The sequence below is a fragment of the Argentina silus genome (genome assembly GCF_951799395.1).
Source record: "Argentina silus genome assembly, chromosome: 5".
In the NCBI taxonomy this organism is placed as follows: domain Eukaryota; kingdom Metazoa; phylum Chordata; class Actinopteri; order Argentiniformes; family Argentinidae; genus Argentina; species Argentina silus.
In genome coordinates this window covers 15152052-15179477 of record NC_139659.1, presented here as the reverse complement: position 1 = coordinate 15179477, position 27426 = coordinate 15152052, and the positions used below count along the sequence as shown (strand labels likewise).

Here is a 27426-nt window from a genome sequence, read left to right as displayed (position 1 = left end):
CACACATTGAAGATCGAACCTTCATTGTGTGGAGTTCAACCAAATAGAGTCATTAAATAAAAGCAAAACGTTATCAGCTGTTATTTACATCAAAATATACTGTGCAGAAGAAGATGGGCACAATGACATTGCGTCATTACTACAGTCTGCCATGTGGCGGCGGAAGTACCTGCCCTGACCGGAATGGTTTCGTGTGATTGGCCATCCCACGAAAATATGTGCACTACGTCAGCATTTTCCTACATTGTCCAATATCAGCTTTGCGTAAAGAAGGCAAACACTGTCGGTTGTTTTGCCAGTAACGTAGACGGAGTCTGGAAGTTCAAAGCAAATAGTTGCAAGATTAACTTGTGACTGATATCGAAGCGCAAGAAAATCACACAGGAACCGCATTAGCTAGAGGTTCTAAGGTAAGCGCGTGTGGGCATGTCCCATCATTCTGTCTCTCTATTTGACCTCTGTAGATCTTAGACTCCGAGGTAGCTAAGCTAGCGAGCCAGCAAGTATTTCACGCTAGCAATATTTATTGAAAGATAATTGTAATGCAAATAGTAATTAGCTAACTACCTCACACGTTTAAAGAAATGTTTAGAGAGTACATCTAGCATTTAACTATGTTGCAGGAGATTCGTGGTACTGGTACGCTAGGATACTTGGAGGAGAAGTAGTTGCCAACGCATCAGTTCAGTTTCCCACTGTCAAGAAACTCTTCCAAGACAGGATAACTCTTCTTGTAGAGCCGTCATCTAGAACTTTGATTGTCACTGTCATTGTCACTGTCATTGTCACTCCACTCCACTTATTTTCGAAGAGTAGCTAGATTACAGCAATAGCAACAACATTGCACGTAGAAAATGTGCAAGTTATAGATTGGTTCACCCAAAGAGGTGGGTCCAACTATAAAGTCATGCTGGGTCTTTGCCAGCATGTTGATAAAGCATTTTTTATATTGCTGTAGTCTATCCTATTCTACATGTCTTTTTTTTCAAGCACATGACTTATCACTATAATCCATTCTCTGACAGAAAAGTAATGGTCTTACAGTATATGTGCACAGGAGAGTGCCATGACCTGGTTGTCATGGTAGGCTATGTATAGTGCAGTAAAGTGGTGACTATGGATTATTAATATCCCTGTAATCAACTATCTGCAAGACATGTATAGAGCCTTCATATGCATACTGACGGAAGTCTGCTGCCCCTTGTATATTATGTATATAACGTAGTCTTAGGATCATTTCCACAGGTTGCAACTTTTGGACTTTTTTGGACTTTTTTATTTATCTGATACAACTAGGAACCAAACATGGTCATACCCCTTTGTTATGTTTTCATTTAGACTCTCAGAAATATGAATGGGAGGAATGTTTATGAGTGGGAAACAGTGCTCTTTTGTTTCTTTGTAGCAGGTTTGAGTGACAGTGTCCAAACAGAGGGACATACTGTCTTCAGCTCTGCTGTGGTAGTTGGCCCTTTCCCATTGGCACTGGTCCTAAGTTTCCCTGGCAAGTGTTTTAAACAGGTTTATGGACAGACCTAAGGATTGATCATGCATTATCCTGGAGGGGGACAAGTAACGTTGTTTGCCAGTTGGTCTCCTGAAAAGGTGCAGTGGTTTGTTAGCAACTTTGATCTTGGTTATTGAATAAAATCTGAATTTGTCACTGCATATTTTGTAGTCTTTTTACTGCATATTTTGTAGTCTCCAATTTTCCTTTTTTGCAATTCAGATTTTGTAGTCTTAAACATAAGAGGACATAACATAGAAACAACTACAGTTAATCAAAGCTGGAGAGATGAATAGATGTATGGAAACTACATAGCCATACTCTAGTGGAAGTTGGAGTATGCTATGAAAGTCCAAACTGCAGAATGTGAACACAACAGGAGACATTCTCATTTTTGGAGACAGATGTCACTGTTATGATTGCTAGTAAAAGTAAATGTGACCTGTAGTTAACGAATAGTAAATATGTTCTGATTTGTTTACTAAGCTTGTAAGTAAGATTTGTTTTAGTCATTTACTGGTCTTTACCTTAATTAGCTACCATGCTGACTCTCTTTTTGTAACAAGGCTCAGCAGGCTAACATGCCAATGTTCATTGGCATTAAGCTACCCTCATTTACTACAGTAGGCTATACTGTAAACTTGTATTGAGCTGGGACTCTGTTGCGTAGAGGAATGTTTTTGAAGTCTGGCAATTATGCGCTGTGTTGGCCAAAACGGGGTCAGTAGTTTACTGTCCACCCTGAAAGGATTATTTGATCATGTGTAAGCCAAAAAGGGTCAGTGATGCTTCATATCTAAGTGCCTCTGATAAGAGAAGTACTTTGAAGCCTAGTAGGTCTTGTAGGTCAAGGCATAGATACAATACAGGGTCAAGGGCAATATTTACTGCCATGCCATACTGCCATGGCTGAGGTGTCTTAATGAGTTCAATTACCATGTCTCAGTGGCAATCCCTAATGACTTTACACATTGTCTACTGTTTTCCACAATCATGGCACTGAACTTTGGGATACAGCTAAAACTAGCCTTTTGGCTAGAGCTGAAGAAAGTTCTCCCCTATCCTCAGCACAAATACATATAACAGTGTACACCCTGTAGTAAATAGTTAACTCTCACAAAGCTCCACAAAATACTCACCTCTGACCTCTACCGTAGTGTGTGGTTTGTTTGAGCAATAGTGGAATGTTTTGGTGTGCTGATGCGATTTCGGTTCCTTCAATTTATACTTCACTCTTTTGTCAACGCCTTCAGTTCAGTGTCTTTTGTTGAGGTTATGATTCGGCAATGCCTGTTATATGCGTGTGACATACACTTTGACCTTTTTGTTCCACACAGCTGAAGGTGAGAGGTAAGCCAATCAACATAACTGAATTTTGACAGACGGTGCAGGTATAGGCCAGCTGCTCTGCACATTGCAAAGCCCTTAAGGGTTCATGTTTTATCTTTAGCTTGAAGGTCTCTGTTTAGACATCATAAAATACTAATGAGTAACATTGATGTCAACAGGGCTCCAATCACAGGAAATCAGGCCTTTTCTATGCAGCTGGATACAGTTGTGATCAAGCCAACAATTTGTATCAATTGTTGGATGAATTATGGAGTGTAGGCCTATCTAACAATAGCTAAAACACTGATGAACATACAGGCCTAGGCTACTGCACAGTTTGGTTCTGATTGTTTTTCTGGGCAAAGGACAGGTTTCCCCACTGAAATGTGGCAGGGGGAGAGATGACATTGGCAGAGATGACTGAAAAGAGTAAAGCACAAATCAGGACTGTGGCTGCTTCTTGGTGGGCGAGGACCAATGTCATTGGCTGGTTCAGAATGGTCACGTGAGAGTGTAAGCTTAGTGCACTCGTGCACACACACATTCACTTTCCCACTCACACACACTCAGACCCAAGCAGGACAGCACACTCAGAGACAAACCTCACACCTGTGCACATCTGTTGGACTGACACTCCTGCATGAAAACACACGCACACACACATCGACAAGTAGTTGTTTAGCTGTAACAGAGGCGCTGAATGTGGTGAGACATTTGGGTAAGTTTTGACGTGTGATGATGAGACATTATCCAAACGTTTTTAGTCTTAGAATTGTATGTTTACCATTTAGGATATTGAATGTTTCAAGGTGTACCCTAAATGTTTCTGCACGCTCTGATGTATCCTCCTGAGTGTTGTGCAAAAATGACTATGCACTCCTTGTTAATGTATGTTTTCTGTGTTTTATGTAGCCTATAGCTGAGCTCGAATATGAACTATGAAATGATTAGTAATCATTCACTAAAAGTGATCTTTGCTTACCATATGACTGACAGCAGTTGATTGTGATGGTTAGCCGAACTTATGCGCTTTGTCCATATTGTAACAATCCATAACATTGTTTAATATCATATTATTGATGACATACAATAGTACACGATATGAGGTGAAGAGTTACTCATGAACTTTAAAATGTTGGATTGAATCCAACATTTACATAGCTCATGATGTACATGAGTATGTGTTCACTTCACATCATGTACTACTTATGTCATCAATAATACGATATTAAACAATGTTTTTAAGGAATGCCACTTACTGTAGTTATGAGGATTTGCTTTAGCAAGAGATCACTGGGTTCACAGGTTTATGATTTCCAAGGACTTGCAGGAAGGAACATTTCACAATGGGTTTTACAACCTCATGTGGAGAACAGAAGTACTGAGATTCTCTGAGCTCAAAGACAAGCTTGTACCGTAACTTTTAATGTAAACTGCAGGCTTTTTTTCTGTTGCTTAGAAGGACAAAGTGATCTTAGGTTTGGTCTATTCTCACTAGGCTTAATGATAAGAACTTTCTATTCACTTTGACTTGAGTTGGTTCTTTTGGTCAATTTTTAAAAATGACGTTGGACTTGTAAGGCTTAGGATGCTGCGTTAGGTGTTAAGGTCAGTGAAGTCAACTACACTTGCATTGAAACAGTATGGACCTCTGTCGTTCTCATTTAGGGAGAGGCCAGCTTTTTTTCTGTTAGACCTTAGTAGCCTAATAGGAATGATGTCATTTTGTGAGTTTTCATTTGGGTCTCTTATGCCTCTGATTTGATTTCAGCCTTGGGGTGTTCCAGACCTTCAGTATAACATGTTTTTCTCTAATTGATTGACATTGATGGCCTTATGTGGGTACTTATTGGATTATAAAAGCAGTTCTGTTCCGATATGACCTGGGGTTGTTTGGCCTTTAGATCATTGAGGTTCCTGGCAGAGCTCTGAAGTGGCTAATCTTTCTGTCAAGTGATTGCCTCTCTTGATAGGGAAGGTGGTTTCAAGGTGCCTCATTGCCAATAGATTCTGATGATATGAGCACACTGTGGTCAAAACAGGCTTTACAGGTTGTTTGTCTCCGGTTCTCTCTGTAATAAGTTGGAGTAGGGCCTAGATACTAAAGTGCTCCACCAATAATGTCAAGGAAAATGTCTAATCAGTGTATTTACAACGGGCTCAATCAGCATTCTCAACAAGATGTGATTAGGTGCATGATTCATAAACTTGAAAAAAAAGAGACTCTGACTGGTTCAATTAGGGTCTTAACTTTTGAATCAGTGCTGGCATTAGAGGATCTGGAGCTTGTCTTCTGGTCTGGGCTGTACTGGTCATGACCCCCTGCCAAGGACCAGGACACTTTGTCCTCCCTTAAGCACACAGATAGACTGCCTGGTTCCTGGAAAAAAGGTGATGTCACCTAAGCTGTACTTGCACCAGGAAAATATAAAGGTTGCTTTCTTTCAAAAATAAGCAAATGCAAAGTGCATTTGGTTGGACTTGTTTTACAACTGTATCTGCCATGGATCTGTATCATACAACTGGATCTGTTCACTTCCCTCTCAGCATTGAAAGAAACTTCACACAAGATGATATTTTTGGCATTGCTACAACAATAGCAACATGTCATGGGTAAATGAACTGGTAAAGCTGAGAACCATGCATGATTGACTGACATGTTTTTGTTTGCCTTTTGCTCTTTATTTCCTCGTTTTTGTAGCTGTAAGCGGTAAATATGGACCACAGTCACCATCAGTCCCACGGCCATGGCACCATGGCTCCCGCAGTCACAGACTCCCACGGGGATCACACAGCAGGACGAGCGATGTCGGGCCACATGATGGTTAGTGGGCTTGGCACCTGGTCTCAGCTTTTCCCACAAACCCTCTCACTAGGTTACAAATCAGATTCTGATGAAAGGCAGCAGTGCCGCCAATTCTAGGCTAATCTGAAGTGTAAATGGCACCTAATGAGAGCAATTTTCTTCAAAATTAATATTCTGATTGAAATGTGGTGGCCATATAGATGTGTGTACAAATTATTCATAAATTCATGTTTGTTTTTTTGTTCTGTCCAGCAAATGACATTCTACTTCGGCTACACAAATGTGGAGCTTTTGTTCACTGGGCTTGTCATCAACACAGTCGGAGGTTAGTGTGTTGATTTTATATTTTTACTGCTTTAAACATTAAAATCACTTGAAACATGGGCAACGACTGTTCAGGTAAAGTGTCTTGGGGCAGGTGGTTAACACCAACAATTCTGTACCATCCATGGTTGTTCTTTCAGAGATGGTTGGGGCCTGCATTGGCTGTTTCCTGCTGGCTGTGTTTTATGAGGGGCTGAAGATAGGCAGAGAGTTCCTGCTGCGGAGAAACCAGGTCAACGTGCGCTACAACTCCATGCCAATCCCGGGGGCAGATGGCACAATGCTCATGGAGACTCATAAGACTGTGGGGTGAGTAGGACCATGATGCACCACTCCTCATTGACACTTAACAGTAAACAGGGAAGTGCTGCACTTTACACTCAAGTGTCAAACTAGTGCAGATGCAACAGTTGGCCTACTGGCTCTCCTGTCCTGAGATATGTGTAGTAGAAGATGGTGATGTAATAGAAGACACTAATGCACACTTCAGGGAAAAGGGGAGAGAATTGGGATGTACAGGAATTGAAAATGTAAGTGTGACGGAGACGTTTGTAGAAGTCGAAAAGTTGTTTTGGGTAGCAATAAGGCACTGGGAAGCATTAATATACAGTGTGTGAGCCAGTGCAGTGAATTTGATGAATACATTCTTAATCATTTCTGTGTTGTCTTCTCCAGCCAGAGGATGCTGAGTCTAGCCCACACTTTGCAGACGGTGTTGCACATCGTCCAAGTGGTGGTCAGCTACTTCCTCATGTTGGTCTTCATGACCTACAACGGATACCTGTGCATTGCCGTGGCGCTGGGTGCAGGAGTCGGTTACTTTCTGTTCAGTTGGAAAAAGGCTGTGGTCGTGGACATCACTGAACACTGCCATTAACACCCCCCCCACCCCCCCCGGTCTCTCTTCCTTCTCACAGAAACACACACAACATACACATGCATTCTCCATTCAATCCCCATCTTAATCATGCCAAAACATACATCTTTTTTTTTATTTACATACATAAACCTGATTTACACTGTCCATTTTGTCACACAAAAGCTGCTTGAGAGTATATTATGGAAATTGTTGTCAGTCATAATTGAAATGCTACTTTTGTGACATTGAAATCTGTCCTATGGTAGGTCCATGAATGGGGCCAACCTCTTACAAACAACCCAAAGCACCATAAGATGCTGCTGGTTTGCCACATGCTGGTCACCTTCTTATTGTACCTCCCTGCCCCCCGTCTAAGTCACCACATCTCTGTCAAGAGTCAACATCAACCTCCCCCAGCCATTCTTCCCAGTCCATGCTTTTGTTATAGCACAACAGTCTATACATGTTCAACCTTTAGGCTAATCTGCTCACCCAGGGCATTTAAGACAATCACACCTCACTCTCCTCAAAGATAATTGTGTTGAGTAGTAATGCCCTCAAGTCATATCTATTCCTTCTGAATATCTGGTGGGGACCATAAATAATCATTGTCTCACAACAGGGGTGAAAGGTCATTCTTTTGTGGGGGGGGATAGTGAGGCAGCTCTGGCTGTATGACTGAGCCTTATTTAACCCTTTGCCTTAAAGGAAGGAACACATGACAGGCCAACTGCAGACAGGACCCATGGTCTGCAGCAGTGCCAGCAGAATTTTAAAAGTTTGTCCAATGGACAAGCAATGAAGGACGAATAACTCTTTCTTCATCACGTGATATGAATTAAAAGTATAGTTAACAACATGGACCAGAAACTATTATTTCCCCTCTTAATTATACACACTGCAATGCAGTGTATAAATACAGACAATATGTAGCCATCTAAATAGTTATCAATGACACCAGGCATACATGGTGTTTTGGGGTGAAAAATTGTAATACGTCAATTCTGTTGCGTCTATTACCAACAAAGACCTTTTAGCTATATGTATGCTTTATAACTGCTGTAAATTGAACAGTGTTGGCATTTTAAATATTTCCAAACTTAAAGTGTTACTGGCCAAATCTTTAATCAGCTTGTTAGAAACTAATGTATGTTGAGATTATTGGGTCGAATCTGACCATATAGTGAGGTGCCTAAAAACCTCAGCCTAAAAAGGGTTAGTTTAATAAGTGGGGCTCCCTGTTATTCTTTAGAAGAAACGTTCATCTAATAGGGTTAAATTGGCATGTAATGTCTTAGATGCTAGTTTCCTTATTGGTACAAGTGCTCAGGTCATATTGGTGAGCAGGGAACTCTGCGAAGGTAGGAGGCTGGATACAGTGCTTTCTCAGACTGGCCGAGTAACACATTACTGCACTTCTTGTGACCTATCGGTGCATAGGCCTCACACTACAGTACACCCATTGACAGAATGGGGATATCTTTGAAATAGAATCTATATTGTCTATTAGTTTACCTTAATTGTGTTCTTTTTTTATTTCTGAGATAAATGTTAGTGTTGTACTGTACGTATTTGTATCAGTTGCCTGAGTGACATTGTGCCGTGCTGGTTTGGGAGTCAAATTCCCAGTTGCCTTCACTTTTAACAGCCACAGATTCTTGTTACAATCGAGCCAGAAACATTGGAAATAGCTAGTGTATATTTAAACATGTATTACCATTTCTGTTTCATCATGTGGGATCATGTATGAAGAATTATCTCCTATACAAATGAAGTGTTGAAGCAGATGGGCCAAATCGCAGTGGGAATCTGACAGCCACTCTAGTGCAGTGACACTGTGAACATTACCTGGACTGTTTACAGTCCACAGACATGTTTGTATATTTGGACATATTTACAGTGCTGTAATAAATGGTGTCAATTAAGAATGGTGTTTCTCTTATTCTGTCCCTGAGATGATGAATCGTAGATTTCTGTATGTCTTCAGAGCAATGAATATACTGTATTGTCTGTAGTAAATTACTTTTGTTCAGTTCCATCGACACCAGCATAAAGTGAATCATCACTGTAAATTGACAGATTTTGCCGTCCATAACATCATACTAATGGTGAGGCGCAAATACACAGCTCACATTAAACAATCATACTGTATTGTATAAAAGGCCATTCAATATTTTTGTATTGCAAAACATAGTAGCATTCAGGTACACAGAACAATATTACTTCAGAGACTATTCATTTTACAAGCCAGGTTTTTTATGATCCTCACTATCTACACATTTCTCTGAAGAGATATGGTTGACCTTGGGAGATACCAAATGTCACTCTGGCCAAGTTAAAAGAACATTGAATGAGTCATAGTGTCATCCACACACCATTCTGAATTGGAGGGGCCAACTGTTTTAGCAGTCTCAGTTTAATGAGTCCAATAAGTCCATTATGACTCTAGAACTGTAGGTTTCCAAAGAGAGATGGCAAGGTGTTGGGTTTAGGATGAGGCTTGTAGCCGATGCGCTCATTGATCATCTGTTCCCGTGTCTTCCCGTCCCCTCCTCCACCTGAGGCCCCCACCATCTCACTAGACGTGGCTACACCAACAACATCCACTTCATCTCGCTGTTTCTTTCGACTCTGGAAGGAAGAGAAAAGTGAACAGATTGCCATCATACTCACTAGGTGGTTGGTCAACAAAGAAAAATATTTTAATACAGGGTGATGATGATGTGCAGCTAACTCATTATAAACTAATGGGCAGCTACTCACCTCAAGCTCTTTCTTGACACTCTCAAACTCCTCAGTGTCATCCAACTTCAGCTCCAGGCGGGTGGGCTTTCTGCGCAGCATCTTCTGTCCACTTGCTTAGCAGAAGATCAGCTTCAACTTCAATCCCTTCACACAAGTGCCTCAATGGAGAAGAACTAATGCAAGCCAGAAGAAAAGAACGAAAAAAATGTGAAAATGTAATGCACAAATAAGGTGTATTATTTACCGTTGAAAGTTAAACCACCTCGCAGCTGCACTTCGAAACATCCACAGACCAGAGGTCTACCATTATTTCTTATCAGACCTGTTAGCAACCTCGCTAGCTCGCACATCTCATCTGACTGAGTGGGTGACCACCTTGAACCAAGTCTGGCCAAAGAGAGCAGAATTGATACTTTGTGTGATGAATCAAATAAACACGTAAAGGGACAATACATGTAAAATTACTTACCAAGGGGTTGTTATGTATCTGGACAGTTGCTAACTAGCCATGTTAGAATCCGCCATAAATGTTATAGGGCTTCTGGGAAATGTAGTTATTTTGGAGAAATGCTTGACCTCCATATCGCTAGATGTCGCTGTAACATTATAAAACAATCCTATCAATATGACAGTCAACTTCCTGTAGACACAATACGAAAAAACAACGCGGTTGGTTTGTGTTTTGGTTGAAGGTTTTTGCCATTGCCTTTGATACAGGTACAAAGCAGCGGTTATTGAGTTTTCGGTCTGTTCTGACGTTTAATCTTCCTCTTCGCTCCCCTGATTTAGCTTGTCTTACTGTTTGTGTGGACGTTTATGTGTCGACGTGCTCTTGACTTGTGTGTGGCTAGCTAGCTAGCTAGCTAACTTAGCATAGCTAGGTACCCAAAAGAGGCAACAGCCAGGTACTCGAAATTGTACGCATGGGTTAGCACCTAGTACTCTATATTGCATCAAACTAGCTAACTGATCTTATGGATTTTTCCTTACGTGACATAAGTGTATAATGACTTTGAGACTTTGTGTTCTCCTACGTTGGGCAGTTTAAAGTTTTGATTAAGAACCTCTTTATTGAAAAATGTGTTTGTTTTTCTTGATTGTGTTTTATTATGTTGTAATTTTGTTTGTGTATTATGTATCATTGTAAACTGTGTTTATGCACCCTTGTAAAAGATACTGTGGTCTTAATGGGACTCCCTGCTAAAATACAGGTTAAATAAAATATGCAATGTCCAATGCACTGTTGCAGCAGCATTCCTAAAGTTAATTTGTTACTGTTTGGCTACTACAGGTCAGTATTGTTGTGTGGGACCAGGCGTAACGGTCAGAGATGTCGGACGATGATGACGCCCCGCTGGTGAAGAAGTCCAGGATCTTCTATGGAAGTCTGGAGGAGAAGGAGCGGGAGAGATTACGCCGTGAGGGCACAGGGACCGGGAAAGATGCTGTCAAAGCAGGAATCGAGGCTGGCAACATCAACATCTCGAGTGGTCAGTATGCCAACCACAGCCACTGACCTATCAAACTGCTTAGAAACAAGGATTATGTGGCTAAAGTCAAGACATGCTCTATGTTTGAGACCACTTGTCACTGTGCTTCACCAGTGAGGCTTAAGTCATGATTCAGTTGACCTCCCAACAGACTCCATCCTTCTACAGCAGTTGTTGGGAGTTGATCTATGTTTGTATAGAATGTACAATAACAAGACTGAGTCCCTTGAAATGTCTAACTCTCTCTCCTTTCTCACCTCCCTCAGGTGAGTCCCTCGAGCTTGAAGAACACGTGAGTGAGCGACAATTGGAGGTGCTGGCCGATTTTGAGCGCAGAAAGAGAGCAAGACAGATCACTGTGTCCACGGATGACGCAGAGGTCAAAGCCTGCTTACGGGCTCTTGGGGAGCCAATCATAATCTTTGGAGAAGGGCCTGCGGAAAGAAGAGAGAGGTGTGTGACAGGCGTGTGATTCTGATGGCATGGACTAAAATCTGACCCATTAATATTGCCATTTACGAACCTATTAAAATTCAACTGTTATGACTTAGACAATGATTTATGGGCTTCCCCTGTGTTGATCATTTGGAGGATTGAGGAGGTTTAGCAGCTTCATATGTGCTGTTCTAACTGGTTAAGGTTCCCAAATGAAAATGAGGCAGATGCAACAACAGGTTGCATGACACACATTAGAGCTAATGTTGTGTTTGTATTCAAGATGGAAAAAAACGATAAGTATTACTGTAATGAACAGTTGTCATCTGCTAGGCTATTTTGCTGTTCCCTTTTGAACCTTACCTCGGTTTGCTGCCCCACTCTTTTTCTCACCTACTCCTATTCTTGCTCATTCTCTCCTTTTCAGGCTGAGGAAAATCCTGTCTGTCGTGGGCCCAGATGCACTGAAGAAATCTAGGAAGGAGGATGATAAATCCAAGCGCTCCCAGGAAGAGGTATGAGGCTTGACTCTCCAATCTCTTCATTCTCTCACGCAATTGTTTTCAGCTTTTTACACCCTTCACTCATGTGGCGCTGTGCTCAGACTTATGACTTTTCCTCCGTCCCTTTTTCAGTGTCAGCAGACGTGGTACCACGAGGGTCCATCTACCCTGAAGGAAGCAAGGCTCTGGTTGGCTCGATACTCTCTGCCCAGGTATAGCCTGATTGAGAGCCTTATTACAGTCACAGTGACAATAACTACGATGCATTCAATGGTTGACAGGAACTAGCTTGTTGTGTTGTGTCAACGGAAAGTAGCTTGTTGTGTTGTGTGTGTCAACAGGGCTATAAAGAGGTTAGATGATGCCCGAGCTCACAGGGAGATTCCAGAATCCACACGAACAGTCCGAACCCAGGAACAACACAAGACCCTTAGGGTAGGTCCTCCATCAAAGCAACCAAATCACCCGTCATCCAAGCAACTGTCTTGTTTTAAGAGAAACTAGAATGATCCTATTCTCTCTGCCCATCCAGAACCTGAATAATTTCTGCAGTCAGATCGGGGATGACAGGCCCATATCTTACTGCCAGTTCAGCCCCAACTCCAAAATGCTAGTGACTGCATCTTGGTGAGTACACCACCTTCAGTGCACATATCGCTCTGATCTTGATCAGTTTATGATACATATAGATACAATACATTTTACTTAATTCCCTTCACTTTCCTTTTCTTTCTCCCTAGGAGTGGCCTATGTAAACTCTGGTCTGTCCCAGAGTGCAGCCCTGTGCGTACTCTTCGAGGTAAGAATAATCTCTAAAGTCTTTCTCATCCCCACACCTTTCTTATTTGCCTAAACTACTGTAGTGCCTGATAATTGCAAGTCATTTCCAACCTCAAGACCTTCTTCTCCCCTTGTGTTATGTTCCCCCCGTCTCAGGCCACAACACCAACGTGGGGGCCATCTGCTTCCACCCACAGGCCACGTTGACTCTCGAGGACTCTGATGTTAACATGGTCTCCTGTGCTGTGGATGGATCCGTCAAACTCTGGAGTTTGGATAGGTGAGATCAGGCTTGTATCCCGCTGGTTGTCTCTTTATATTGGTCATCCAAAGGTTTCCAGCTGTTCCCCTGCTTTCATTGAGAATATTGGTCTCCAATATAGTGAGTTGCTTAATTGAACTTTGGGGATGTGTGGTGGTGAATGATGGTCATGGCAATGGTGGTGATTTAGGTACATTAGGACTGACACAGACATCCTACATCATTATAAAGACTCCATCCATAATGATGGGTTTCCCTTTGTTGATTATGTGGAGGATTGAGAAGGTTTAGCAGCTTCATATGTGCTGTTCTAACTGGTTATAACCTCCCAAATTAAAATGATACAGATGCTACAACAGGCTCTATAAGACACATTAGAGCTAATGTTGTGTTTGTGTACAAAATCAAAAACGACAGGTATTATCTACAGATGAGTATTTTACAACCAACTATCGATGTTTTTTATGACACAATACGCTATGAAATCCAAAAACTGCAGAATGTAAACATAACTGGTTCACAGACAAACTTTGTAACCTTGGGGCGAAACATTCCACATCCTACTTACGTTAATTAATTAACCAGTCCAACCCATCTCCAAAGGTGACATGTCTCCAGTTATGTTTACATTTGCAGTTTATGACTTATGGACTTCCATAGTGTATATAGAGGTTCTATATCAACTTTGTGCTTACTAGTATGTGTAGAATCTTTGTAGTATGAATTTTTGGTGGCACAAATGTAGATCTATTCCAACCAAAATAACCCCCATATCCAACTTGTCTCTCTCTAGTGATGAGCCTGTGGCTGACATCGAGGGCCACTCCAGTAGGGTGGCGCGTGTAGCCTGGCACCCCTCAGGACGCTTCCTGGGCACCACCTGGTAAGTGAAGTCAGGCAGTTCGATGAGGGGGAAAAGGTGCAAGGAATCGTGCAGTTCTCTGTTTCCCAAACAGAGAGCACCAGACTGAATCGATATCAGCTGAATCAGTCATGAGGAACTTAGTATTACTCCCCATTAGTGACTATTGATGGGTCAAACCCATGTATTAGACTATTCATGGGTCAAACATGCTGGTCCAAACCCATAGATAATAAGATAAACTGAACTGTCTGGTCTAGTCAGGCTTGTTTCTATCAAATGGAAGCTCCAGTTTGTCTGATCTGAAATGCTATTAGTCTTACATCTATCTCTGATATTATCTATCTCTCCCTCCCTCCTCTCTCTCTCTCTCTCTCTCTCTCCCCCTCTCCCTCTCCTTCATGTCCCCCTCAGTTATGATAACTCGTGGAGGCTGTGGGACCTGGAGGCTCAAGAAGAGATCCTGCACCAGGAAGGCCACAGTAAGGGAGTCCACGACCTGGACTTCCACCCTGATGGCTCCCTAGCAGGGACTGGGTAAGATCCCCTCACTCTCTGACACCATCTTTTCTCTGTCTATGATATACCACCTATACAACTGAGATCAGTGTCTCCAAAAACCTGAGACATAACTAGAACGAGGAATTTGAACCCATGTTTTAATCAAGTCCATAATTGGGAGCTGTGGGGTCGTAGAGGAGCAGGTTTTTATTTGTTCCACAGAGGGGATGGGTGCTGTGATTAAACAATGGGGTGATTCTTCTCAGTGTTTAATGAAGGCCCATAGATTTCATGTTAATTAAAGGGCCCAGTAGAACAAAGAGACTCTCAGTGGTGACAGAGTCTGAACCATGCAGGGATGCCTTCATGTCCCCTCATGATAACTGTCATAACTGCCATAGACACACTTGATCTCATTCTACTACATAGCTCATGATAGCTGCTCTGCTTGATATGCATATGCACAACTGGAATATGCAACCATACCTGGTGTCTGTATTAAATGTCACTCAACATTGAGACCGTTGGTTGAATTCTCTCTCGAATATCCTCAGGGGTCTGGATTCATTTGGGCGGATTTGGGACCTTCGGACAGGGCGTTGTATAATGTTCCTGGAGGGCCACCTCAAAGAGATCTACAGCATCAACTTCTCTCCCAATGGGTAAATGTCATGGAGGATAGATTTTGAATATCCTATAAATAATGGTGACCATGAATAATAACTCTAAGGAGTATGTTTTCTAAGTATTAAATTAAAGCGTCTCTTCTTCTCTTTAGCTTCAGTGTAGCAACCGGAAGTGGAGACAACACCTGTAAGGTGTGGGACCTCCGTCATAGGAAGTGCATCTATACCATCCCTTCCCATCAGAACCTGGTGTCCTCAGTCAAATTCCAACGTGAGTGTTTTTCCTTTGCTATTCTATCAACCTTATTCAACAATGACTTATGGGTTCCCCTTTGTTGATTATGTGGAGGGTTGAGAAGGTTTAGCAGCTTCATATGTGCTGTTCTAACTGGTTATAACCTCCCAAATGAAAATGAGGCAGATGCAATAACAGGCTCTATGAGACGCATTAAAGCTGATGTTGTGTTTCTGTACAAAATGAAAAATGACATGTTATCTACAGATAGGTATTTCATAACCAAATGACGCAATCTATATGTTTGTATGAACTTTGGGCTAACACAATTTAGAGCAGAGTTTTTTCTCACCCTTTCTCTCCATCTCTCACACATAGCTACTGATGGTCACTACCTGCTGACCGGAGCCTATGACAACATGGCCAAAGTGTGGACCCACCCGGGCTGGTCTCCCCTAAAGACGCTAGCTGGACACGAGGGCAAGGTGATGGGCGTGGACGTGTCTAATGATGGGCAGCTTATCGCCACTTGCTCCTACGACCGTACCTTCAAGCTCTGGATGGCTGAGTGAGGATGAGGGAGTGAGACCCGGGATCCCTCAGGGACACTGTTGAGATGGGAGGAGTCTGAGGATTTATGCTGCATTCAAGTGCTCCTAGGATATAGGAAACTTGGACATTTGGACTCTGCAACTTGTTTGCCTAAGAGATCTCAGTTTTCTCACTCTGTGCTATCTCAGAATTTGCCATTAGGAAGCTACGCAAAATCCTATGCTAAATCTTCTTAGGAAGCTCAGAGCACTTGAATGCACCATTAACACGTGTTTTTACATGATGAATGGATTTGAATGAAACCTGGAACAATCTAGAATAGATATTTCTGAATTGATATCTTGTCTGTTGTTAGAATTTTTTTTTATAAAAACAGTTTATTATTGCTATAATAAAAATACATTACTCCAGTGTGCTAAATTTACTAATGTGATGGCCTGTTGATAAATGAGTGATGGATCAAGCATTAGTCCCATAGTACGTTGAATTAATACATGGAGAGGTTAAGCCAGGTCATCAAGAAAGATGTTGCAACACACGCTTACACAAAGAGCTATAGTGGAAAGTACCAGGCTAGGGAGGACACCAGAGTAGGTGTCTTATCTCTTACAGGGTGACTGATTTTCTTCGCCAAAAGTGGTCCTTGTACAAGCCAAGAATTTTGACATATAAATAAATAGCTAAAAGTAAGAAGTAGTTTTCTCCTTCAAATAAAGAACACGTTTTCTCACACTGTATGAGTCAGTGAATGATTCAGTGGTTACTTGGGAGTCAACCTTATAATGTTGTTTGCATCTTTGAAGTTGTGAACTGACTTTCTTGTTATTTTTGTTTTGTTTTTTTAAACGTTTTAGTTTTGTCAACATAGTCAGTTGGTATTTGAAAGCGTCACTTCAATTGCCCTTTGTCTTGTTTTTAATAAAGAAAAAACAAACTCGATGTCTTAGACTAATGTGATGTACCACATAGTACATGGTTTCATACATACACTAATACTGTATATTGTTCTGAATCAACAAGTGCATAAATGATTGTCCTAGAGTAGAGGATTCTCTCAGATGGATAGGATATTGGTGAGACATGGGGAACATTCAAGCTCATTAAAGTCAATATCAAGCCTCCATTTGTAGGTGCTGAAATGTTCTGTCCGATGTCCTCCAATCATGAAGACATGACACAGACACCTGCAGTAATGACTTTCTCCACACGACATGGTTTCTCCTGACCTCTCAGGTGTCTGTATAAGTGACAAGAGGCACTGATGTAGACTAGCGTCTTTATGCGCTACAGGGCCGAACCATACTGTGCTAAATCTGATATTTTCCTTTCTCATTGTCATTTCCAGCACTGTTACAGCAACTATGATGGATGCATAACCAGGCCAGCTCAGTACAGCTCAGCTCGGGTTAGCTCTGTAGTGTGAATCAAGCCTATCAGCAGCCTAGCAGCACCACCAGCAGCAGAAGAGGCAGCGCCTGCAGCAGGGGCTCCTGTGGAAGCGAGGTTCAGCCAGGCCACCATGGGCCCAGGTAGACCCTGGAGGCTGCTCTATGATGGACTGCTTCCCAAAGGAGGGCTTTTGCTCCAGCTTGGTGGCTCCCCCTGGCCGTGGACTGCTTCTCTGGTTGTCCATCTCAGCCTTGACCCCCAGGAAGGCTGCCAGGTCCAGGTCCAGGGCTGTAGCGCCCCCGCGTGGCAGGGGAGTGTTCTGCCGGCACTGTGGACAGGGGATCCACATCTGCTGGGGATGGGAGAGAGGGGGAGGGCAGGGCAGGGTTGGGCATATGTCAAACACACCTTCAAAAGGTCTAACAGAAATGATCAAAACTTTGAATCAAAACTGGCTTCCACCTGGGGATATGGTGGCAATTCATCGATAGTCAGGTTTAGTCAGGTGAGTTTGAGGTGAATGTATGGTTTGTCAAATTGCAGCAGGTTTCTAACTTGAAAGTGGTCCAAACACAAAAGATGTTCTATTAAAGATAGTTTGTTAATATGGGGGAGAGTATAGATGTTGCCTGTATGAGATCAGAGTTGTGACAGACCCACCTGATCATTGATGATGGTGTCCAGCCGGCGCAGGCAGGCCTGGCAGAAGGTGTGCCCGCAGTAGAGCTTGCGTGGCAGCCTCTCGTTCAGGTTGAAGGCACAGTAACAGATGATGCAGTCTAGTTTACGGCTGTCTCTGAATGGCTGGGCTCCTGCCTCCACATCACCCCCTGCTGGTGTCTCTGGGTTTGGAGTTGGGGCCGGCTTCCGCACCTCAGGAACGGGGGCTTCCTCCTCCTCAGCCATCCTGTACACGGCACACACCACACCACTACATTCAATGGCATGAGTAATTTCAGTCATCAACTTAGAAAGTAACAGTTGATTGACTTAGAGCGAGAACTTAGAAAAGAACATAGAGGAATATAACTGATTATTTATCAAAAGCAAACATAGGCTATAATAAACACATTATTTCACACGCACATGTTTGATGTCAGCTCTGGACGTCTATAATAAGACCATTATCTGGTCAGTCAGTCTCTTCCACAGGGTGATACAACATAACTGGTTGGTTGATCCTGTAAACAGAGACAGACATATCTATTTACTGGCAGGAACTGTGTCACTGAACAGGTCAGATGGCTATCTGGAGGTACCTCTCCCTGTCTACTGTGTGTGTCTTATAGTATTGGTATGATTCATTTATTCATATTGATTATTAATTTCAGAACATTCATTTAGTTTAAGTACTTTGCCAAACGTATTAATCTGTCTGTATGCTCCCGTATGTAATGTGTTTGGCAATACATAATAAAACCAAGTCAGCGAGAAAACTAGAACCGAGAGTCACTTGCTTACTTTACTGTCAGTGCCAGGTGCTATTACCTGTTGATATAAATGGTCCTTTAAGATCAAGATCATCTCTCATCTCTTGACTTTGAGCAGATATGGAAGACAATACATTGTACCTGTACCTAATCTATCTACCTGTAGCTTTATGTACTTGCTTTTTTGTTTGTTTGTTTTTTAAAGCTTTTTATTTTATTCTTAAACATGGCATACCTTTTGAGTTGTCCTCTAAAGCTAAAGGTCCTTAGTTGCTCTTTGGATTCCTGGCATGGTTTCTGTGTTCCAAGTAACATCCACATCTCTTGATCAGTCCTGGGGCAGGAACAGCCTCCTTAGGTTGAGTAATACTCCTCTGTCGTTTGTCATAATAATTAACACTAGTGTTACTACAGTATGTGCACTATACTATAAGTCAGGAGAGAGAGAGAGAGAGCACTTGTACGTGTTGCTGTCTGTCCCTACTGTCCCCTGAGGGGAGGTCCTCCCTTTGTTTCCCCTGCTGCTCTTCTTCCACAGAAGCTCCACTCTAATGAAGGGCAAACAATGTGCGCGCCCGCAAAGTCTCCTCAGGCCCTTTAATATTTCAGGCTGCCCGTCCCTGTGAACTCCGGTTCATAGGCCTGTCAATGGAGCGTGTTACATATTAAAGAGGGCAGAGAAAACAGTGAGGTTCTCTGAGAGAGAGCTTTCATTATCCTGATCCATGGGGCCATCTACCCTCCTCCCCACACACACGCACACGCACACGCACACGCACACGCACACGCACACACACACACACACACACACACACACACACACACACACACACACACACACACACACAGTCTAGGATGGCTGGTTGTGTCAGCAGTACACATTTCTCCCTTTTCCACCCACCTCCCACTTGTTGTGAGTATCCCAACAGTCTGACTTGGTGGTGAAAGGCGAACCAGGCTCACGTTCCCGTTTAGAGGGAGCAGGCAGCGGATCAGCTTACGCTGGCAACAATAGACATTCAGAAACCCTACACTCTCAATCTACCACCATCCAGCAGCACTCACAGGAGAGAGGACTGAACTGTCTGTCAGCACTGTGGGCCGCTCATAAGACCATAAGACAGACCATATAAAGCACTAAAGGGATCCTAAAGCAGCCCTCAGTACGTAACTGCCAGCAGTGGATAGATATTTACCCTTATAGCCTTTGAATGGTTTTTCAGACTTGCTTTATGCTGTCTAATATCTGTCTGAAAGTTGCAAAGGACTGTCAATACATGTACTGTTACTGTATGCTGTGGTGTTGTGTGTTATCAAAGCCACTAGGTGGCAGCAGAGAACAGGCAGTCTGTTCAGGGTAGTGTACAGTAGTACGGGTAGGGGTGTTCTGAGAACTGGGAGAATGTACCCCCAATCTTCTCCAAGACTGTCATTTGCAACATGTTAAAATGTAGTTTAGCAAAGTTCAAATTGTTTGAGGAATTGGTTCCTCCTTTTCCACCGTGAAACAGGTCTGATGAGTAGGGCAGTGTGGAGGAAGACAACTGATGGTAATCTTATGCAAAAAGTGATTTCCCAGCCTTTGCACTCTTCTGTAAATGCTGAGTTGGCTGCATCATGAAACTTCAGTTCACATGAAGTCACAGTCACTGGTTCAACTGGCTGAAGGAGCTTTTCTATAAAATATTTGATAAACTGTTTTATTTCCATTTTTTAGGCCCTATCAGGTCAGCAGTCTCCATTAGCTGTGAGCTATTTAACAGTCCACTCCCGCCCCCCATCCCACTGTCTGAGAGCCTGAGGAGGAAGAGGAGTTGGGTGGGGAGGTGTTGGTGTGTGTGGGCGGGGCAGTGTCGTTGTTGGTCTGGGCACTCTGGGGTCTTATGGAGGTTTGTGGAGCTGAGTGGAGCTACAGTGGGACAACAGAGAGCTGTCCAGCCAGAGACTGTGCAGCCAGGTGGGGGTTGCGTTGGTGTGGGCGGGCCAGTCTTGGTCTAGGCATTCGGTTGGTGCTAAGTGTCTATTGGAGCTGAGTGTCTACAGTGGGACATCAGAGAGCATTTTGTTGGTGTGAGCAGGCCAGGCAGTTTTGTTGTTGGTCTGGGTGCTCTGGTGTCCTGATATCATCAATCACTTCTTTTCCCGCCAACAGAGCCTTCACCTTGTGTGATCTGTCCAGATCTTGCACTGGCTATTTTCTACTTGACACACATGAGGTCTTAGATACTGTAGTTTTACATGAACACATTTGCATCCTGCTTCCATGTCAACTCTGTACTCATTGTACATCACCCCCAGCTCACATTATGTCCTTTGTGTGCAGATGTAAAGCCTGTTTAAACAATGTTTTTTGGTATTTACATAAGTTTCAATCAGCCATTCACTACCTATTGAGACACACTAACACACCACTCCCCATGAAACTAAAAAAAACATCTGAAATGGTACAGGTACTGCGTTTCCTTATACAAGATGTGAGTGTGTGAGTCTGGAATGCAGCTGATCCACTTGGCTGTACAATAGAGCCACATATCTCTGAGGATCTCTGATGGAAATGATAGGTATGAAGTTTGATGACAATGTCCCAGGCATCTCTTAGCACTGATGATGTCGCTCCATGGTGTGTATTCAAATGTCAGCTTGGATCTTGCCACATAATTTGACAGTACAAGCAAAGGCCCGGCCAGCTAGCTTTGACGCCACATAAACTGAGATTGATCACAGGGGTTGAGATTAAATGATCTTTTAAATCTGTTACACTGCTGTGAAATGTAAATAATATCTAACATGTAGTCTATGTGGTGTTGCAAGTCTGAATAAACACATATCTTGCTTGATGTTTGCTGTGGTATTATGGTTATATATAGCTATGACCTAACTCTGTTTACACTGTCAACCATCCGTGGGAGGTAACACTCATAAAACTCGCTCTTTCTATTGTTCTCTCTCTCTTCTCTCTCTCTCTCTCTCTCTCTCTCTCTCTCTCTCTCTCTCTCTCTCACACACACACACACACACACACACTCACACTCACACTCACACACACACTCACACTCACACTCACACTCACACTCACACTCACACTCACACTCACACTCACACTCACACTCACACACACACACACACACACACACACACAAAGGCACAGGGAGGAATGTTCTAGTGTTGACAAACACTTAACCTTTTTGTCCTTTGAACATGGCATTAACATGCCCTCATGATGTTTCCATGGATACACATGTTTCCACCTCTACATAAGAGCCTCTTGAGCTTTGTGCCACTGATGGGTGAGCACACACACACAGAGAGGACCTTCCACCTGCTCCCCTTAGGAACACACTGGTTTGAATGTTGACCAGTGGAAAGGGTGGTGGCCTGCTGCGGGCTGATTACCTGAGGCAGGTAGGGCCAGTTATTCCAGTCAGTTTCTATACAGAAAGTATTTTATGCCCATCCGTCATAGCAAACAGAGTCTGTCATCTTACACCCAATCCTGTACAGCCAGCGGAAAATCCATACCAACACTGTTCTCCACCACTCATGCTCCAATAATCAAAACTCTCTAGGAACGTGTTGCAGCCAGAACAGGTGCATTCATTTTCTATGACGCAGGCTTCTAAGTAATGCACTCAAACCTGTTATTAGCACTCTGGCAGCTCGTGACTCAATTCTTAGCAGCAGAGTTTAGGACAAATAAGTATCTGTGAAATGACTTGGATGCATTCCTATCCTCCTACACAGCTTTAATGGTCTGTCACACAATTAGAATTTGTGTCAACAGATAGTTACTTTGGACCTGAAATGGGGTAGTACAACAAAAAGTAGGACACTTTTTCATGTTCATTTCACAAGTTCAATAGGAACCCAGTCGGTTTTATCCTGGAAACAGCTGACTGAAGGTATTCTGTGTTAAGTATAGAATTACATAATTGGATATCATAATCGGTTGGTATCATTTGATCTGATCTGAAACTCCATCGTTTTCACCCAATTTGGACTCATTCATGAAGACTATAGGTCATAGATGGCTATCAGTTGGGAGAACAGGTAACAGAAACCATGAAACCATATTTGAGTTGTGAGTCTTAATTCAAACATGACCCAGATCACACTCTCATGTCCTTATCTCTCTTCTGATAGGGAGGCTGTATGAGAGAGAGGGAGGGTGGCTGCATGAGAGGGAGGGAGGGAGGGTGTATGAGAGGGAGGGTGTATGAGAGAGAGGGAGGGTGGCTGCATGAGAGGGAGGGAGGGAGGGTGTATGAGAGGGAGGGTGTATGAGAGGGAGGGTGGCTGCATGAGAGGGAGGGAGGGAGGGTGTATGAGAGGGAGGGAGGCTGTATGAGAGAGAGGGAGGGTGGCTGCATGAGAGGGAGGGAGGGAGGCTGTATGAGAGGGAGGGTGTATGAGAGGGAGGGAGGCTGTATGAGAGAGAGGGAGGGTGTATGAGAGGGAGGGAGGCTGTATGAGAGGGAAGGAGGGTGTATGAGAGAGAGGGAGGGTGTATGAGAGAGAGGGAGGGTGTATGAGAGGGAGGGTGTATGAGAGGGAGGGAGGGTGTATGAGAGGGAGGGTGTATGAGAGAGAGGGAGGGTGTATGAGAGGGAGGGTGTATGAGAGGGAGGGTGTATGAGAGAGAGGGAGGGTGTATGAGAGGGAGGGAGGCTGTATTAGAGAGAGGGAGGGTGTATTAGAGAGAGGGAGGGTGTATTAGAGAGAGGGAGGGTGTGTTAGAGAGAGGGAGGGTGTATGAGAGGGAAGGAGGGTGTATGAGAGGGAAGGAGGGTGGAGAGGAGAGCTTAACTTTCCTAGGACGTGCAGCACAACTCTCACTCTCAGCAGCAAGTTCACAACCTAAACCGGTTCTGTTGTTGCCGTCACTGTTGTGTGTGTGACTGCCTCGCCACAGACATAAGACTGTGTGTGTGTGTGTGTGTGTGTGTGTGTGTGTGTGTGTATGTGTGTGTGTGTGTGTGTGTGTGTGTGTGTGTGTGTGTGTGTGTGTGTGTGTGTGTGTGTGTAACCCTTAGAGACTGCAGCAACTCAGCCACACACACTAAAAACCCAGGTAGAATGTTTGGGTCTGATAACAATTAGCACAGAGTTAATAGAACAGTTAGACTAAAATCATTTTAAAAATCTGACATTTGTCTTTATTTCAATATTGTCTACAACTTTGTTATTACAAAAATCATTTATTTGATAGTGGTGGTTTAAGCCCTGGGATGTACCACCAAGGCTTGCTCGGTGGGGGTCCACTGATGACATGATAACAGTTCATACTCTGTTAAATCGCTACTCGTCCCATCCTCCTGAGAGAGGTGTTGTACTTAATCGGGTTTTCGAACTGTCACTTCATTGATGCCTTTAGGCACAACCTCTCCCTGAAATGACCTCATTCTGTGCTAAAGCCTCTAGGGAAGGGAGTTATTTCTACTGCAGGACAGAAAGTTAGTAAATATTTCAAGGCTAAACCACAGTACAGTACAGTACAGTACAGTACATACAGTATCAAACACACTGTAAGACTGCATGAACATGACCACCTACTGTAGCATTTCAATTCTCTTCCAGTCAGGCCTCTCTCTCTTTCTTTTTGGCCATGAGGAACAGTGGGGTGCTGTCTTACACACACACACACGCATGCGCTAAAAGCTGACTGGGGCTGGGCAGTGAGCCTGTGCCCTGGTTTCATAGGCCCAGTCTCACAAAGACAGCATTGTGACGCATCAGCAGACTGGCCAACAGACAGAACAAGACGGAGTGGTGGTGTGGTGGTGTGGTGGGGAGATGGTGAGACTGGACTGATCAGTAAGGTCCACAGAAACTGACCAAACTCTCTTGGCTACCACTCCTACAGTTTCATCCCAACTGGCTCTGTCAGGTCTGTCAGGCTTAGAATGGCACCTTTTGTGATGAGTGGCTAGTTTGAGAGTGGAAGAAAACGTCATGTGCATACGAATTCCTTTGACTTTTGTCGTCATCTGGAGATACAAAGATTTACTCTCTACCACTCCCTGAAAATAGGCGGATAGGTCCATGATCATTCACCCAATCGTGGCATAAGCCTTTTTGACGTCATTCAAACTCTGACAAAGTTAATTATATCAGACATAAAGGCAAGGTACTATACTAGGGTATAAATATAGCAAAACATTTTCATTAGCTAAATATAGCACAGTCATGTTGACAAAAGAAAGAAGCGAGCATACAAACTCCTAAAATGAAGACTTATGTAACTTCTGTTTGGAAATGGATTTTGCCACATGGCAGCTGCCAGGTTTTACATCCAATCTGGAGAAGGTTCACCTGGGAGTACCACCAAATAAACAATGCCATTGATGAAGCCTTCAAAACATAGAGATAATACCAGATCAGCCAGAAATTATTTTTGGCTGAACCAATTGAACAGTGTCTTGAGTGTTCTTAGAGTGTCTCTGACTACCCAGAAGACATTGCAGTTGAGGTGTTTCCTTGTACGGCTGGTTGCTGGTTCATTTCCGTCGGCAGCGGTAGCAGCAGGCCGGGCAGCGCCCCCCCACCTCCTCCGTATCGTCCTTCACCGTGTACGAGGTCTGCCCACCGTAGGCGGGAGGGAAGTTTTGGGTCGAACCATCCTTGGACTCTGTGGGGGGTGACTCGTCCCCCTGGGGTTTGAAGGCTCCGTAGGGGTTAAGAGAGTTGTTGCCATTGTAGGTAGTGTCCAGGGCCATGGGATTGATGATGACAGTGCTGTCCTCTGGCGAGCGCAACTTGGCTCGAGGAATGGTCACGTTGCCATAAGGGTTGTCCAGGGAGAGATTCATGTTGTTGTTGGCTGAGGGTTGTGTCGATGGAACACAGATCTGGTCTGTCAATCTTCTGCTTGAGTTTAAGAACTAAGCATGAAGCTCCACAATCACAGCTTGCTCTCCAGGTGACTTAATATTTTCTCCCTGAAATATCTCTGCAAAAAACAGATTCAAACGCTTAACACAACAGCAGGGCTAAAAACAGATTTCAAAGAAAAAAAAAAGCTTTTGTGCTAGTGCTGAACTTTCCAGAAATCGTGTTGAGAGAAAGCAGATTATTACAATAAACTGAAAGGATACTTTCCCACTGCTTCATCAGTTCTTTTATTTTTCCTGATCTAAGGCTCAATTTTGGATCTTAAAGCAATCCATCAACTTACTGCTGGGATCCATCTTACTGCTCTATTTCATTCCTTTATCAAATTCATGATCACAACTGTCTCATTAACACTCCCTTTATATGGATGCATATGTTTTTTTTTAAGAAAATACAACAAGCTATCAACAGCTTCAGTATTCCACAATGGCAACACCAACATCAAGCATCGACTCCTTACCTGTGCAACTTGTGTAATTCCTCCCCAGTCAAAGTGTTATGTGATATGCCATGTCATGTCCTGTTCCTTGGTCATTAGTTCATGTAATCCAGTGTGCACTTGAAGGTTGAATGGGGTGTGTGGCAGAGATCCCGCTGGGTGTTCTCTGAGCTGAGAGCCACACCTGTAGCTGTGCGTCGGAGGGAAAGAGGACCGGGATGTGTGTTTGTACCTGGGAAGCATTTGACCCCACCCCCACCGGCCCAGCTGTCGGCCGAAACCCTGGGAGGGAGTGGCAACGACCGTCTGACTCAGCTATGGAATGTCATTCCTCTAGCAACACATCACAGGTGCACTTGCCATGACAATCGGGTCTCACTCACACTCTCTTCACCCGACACTCCCCCACACACACCCACACACTGAATTACTTGACCCAGTGCAAACATTTGCCCCAAAACACAAACAAGTGTAACACGTTAAAGGACATTGTGAATGCAAAGAACCTGAAATAAACAGCTGTGTCATGATGCCTAGGAAAGCATGCATCATGCCGTGACGTCACAGCATCTCATTGCATAAGGGTTGCTGTTGTTGATATTGTTAGTTGTTCAAGGGAGCGGTCCGTCTCTTACAGACAGAAGAAAGAAAACTCCCAAGTATCAACTATGATTCACTGTAACAAACAGACAAGAACAGGATTGCCAACATCGCTGACTGCCTGTAGGCACTTGGAAGCAGGCACCAGTTCCACTGCTAAACATTAACCATGTTCCATTTCAAACAATGCAGTTGCTCTGTATGCTTTCTTCAGGAAAACATCATTCATTTGATTTACTTACACCATAGTACACAAACAGGCTTTGTAGCAAGGCCTCTTAAACCCATCAAAGGGAATGACTGCGTCTACTGAAGGCCCACCCATCTATACAGGACTTGCTATTGTGAGCTAATGACTACATGGCTCTTTGTTTTCCTGCAGCATTGTTTCTGGTCAATGCTATTCATATTATAGTAGGTCGTCATGGAGTTATGCATGAGTCCATTACTCAAAACCACAGAGATAATACCTTTCAAGAGAGGTATGTTGTTTTATTTAATGTGATTTTGTTCTCGAGCGCTCCCACTGGTACTAACTTCAATTGTTATATATTTGTAGAATTCGTCAAAACAAAATACAAATCAAATCACCCCGCAAAACTTATTTTGCATATGTAAAAACATCTGTCTGATGATATGTCACAGGCTTTTGTGTACATAAATCATCATGTCTGATCCCTGTTAGACCCATCCCCTCTCGTGAGGTCAGTGCAATGGCCTTCTGAAACCAGTAGGGGGAGGCAGGGAGACAAGATGAAGGTTAATTCACAGGGCAGAGGGACTGCTCCTGAATGACCTCAGTGACTTAGCAGCTCCTTTTTCCTCTTATACTTATATCAAATCCCTCCTCTACCATAAGTAGAG

At 43.3% G+C, this 27426-nt stretch overlaps 5 protein-coding genes across 8 annotated transcripts; 2 read left to right on the top strand and 3 right to left on the bottom strand.

Annotated features, from left to right (window-relative positions):
- The first annotated feature begins 273 nt into the window (after window positions 1–273).
- Window positions 274–8753, top strand: slc31a1 (solute carrier family 31 member 1). Of its 2 annotated transcripts, none has more exons than XM_083670323.1 (5): window positions 274–410; window positions 5538–5660; window positions 5895–5967; window positions 6107–6275; window positions 6642–8753. In XM_083670323.1, the coding sequence occupies exons 2-5, from the start codon at window positions 5553–5555 to the stop codon at window positions 6841–6843; spliced, it is 552 nt and encodes a 183-aa protein (XP_083526449.1). In that variant the 5' UTR covers window positions 274–410; window positions 5538–5552; the 3' UTR covers window positions 6844–8753. The 2 variants fall into 2 exon arrangements, with proteins under 2 accessions (XP_083526449.1, XP_083526448.1); XM_083670322.1 differs by lacking the exon at window positions 274–410 and adding an exon at window positions 3359–3554.
- cdc26 (cell division cycle 26 homolog) lies at window positions 7471–10113 on the bottom strand. Its single transcript, XM_083670324.1, has 3 exons — window positions 10040–10113; window positions 9589–9743; window positions 7471–9456 (listed from the first exon to the last, which is right to left on the bottom strand). The coding sequence occupies exons 2-3, from the start codon at window positions 9667–9669 to the stop codon at window positions 9271–9273; spliced, it is 267 nt and encodes an 88-aa protein (XP_083526450.1). The 5' UTR covers window positions 9670–9743; window positions 10040–10113; the 3' UTR covers window positions 7471–9270.
- Window positions 10114–10200: 87 nt separating this feature from the next.
- Window positions 10201–16226, top strand: prpf4 (pre-mRNA splicing tri-snRNP complex factor PRPF4). Its single transcript, XM_083670867.1, has 14 exons — window positions 10201–10287; window positions 10862–11060; window positions 11327–11513; window positions 11923–12010; window positions 12131–12210; window positions 12340–12433; window positions 12531–12625; window positions 12739–12797; window positions 12935–13058; window positions 13834–13923; window positions 14317–14439; window positions 14958–15065; window positions 15182–15300; window positions 15643–16226. Exons 2-14 carry the CDS (start codon window positions 10901–10903, stop codon window positions 15834–15836), a joined length of 1521 nt encoding a protein of 506 aa, XP_083526993.1. The 5' UTR covers window positions 10201–10287; window positions 10862–10900; the 3' UTR covers window positions 15837–16226.
- A 666-nt stretch (window positions 16227–16892) lies between these two features.
- Window positions 16893–19223, bottom strand: rnf224 (ring finger protein 224). 3 transcript variants are annotated; one of them, XM_083670870.1, is made up of 4 exons: window positions 18871–19223; window positions 18292–18386; window positions 17866–18136; window positions 16893–17554 (listed from the first exon to the last, which is right to left on the bottom strand). In XM_083670870.1, exons 3-4 carry the CDS (start codon window positions 18109–18111, stop codon window positions 17258–17260), a joined length of 543 nt encoding a protein of 180 aa, XP_083526996.1. In that variant the 5' UTR covers window positions 18112–18136; window positions 18292–18386; window positions 18871–19223; the 3' UTR covers window positions 16893–17257. The 3 variants fall into 3 exon arrangements, with proteins under 3 accessions (XP_083526996.1, XP_083526995.1, XP_083526994.1); XM_083670869.1 differs by having other exon boundaries at window positions 17866–18112; XM_083670868.1 differs by lacking the exon at window positions 18292–18386 and having other exon boundaries at window positions 17866–18112.
- Window positions 19224–23762: 4539 nt separating this feature from the next.
- Window positions 23763–26153, bottom strand: LOC310804886 (uncharacterized protein). The gene is made up of 2 exons (XM_083670298.1): window positions 25984–26153; window positions 23763–25581 (listed from the first exon to the last, which is right to left on the bottom strand). The coding sequence occupies exon 2, from the start codon at window positions 25439–25441 to the stop codon at window positions 25130–25132; it is 312 nt and encodes a 103-aa protein (XP_083526424.1). The 5' UTR covers window positions 25442–25581; window positions 25984–26153; the 3' UTR covers window positions 23763–25129.
- Between the last annotated feature and the right edge of the window lie 1273 nt (window positions 26154–27426).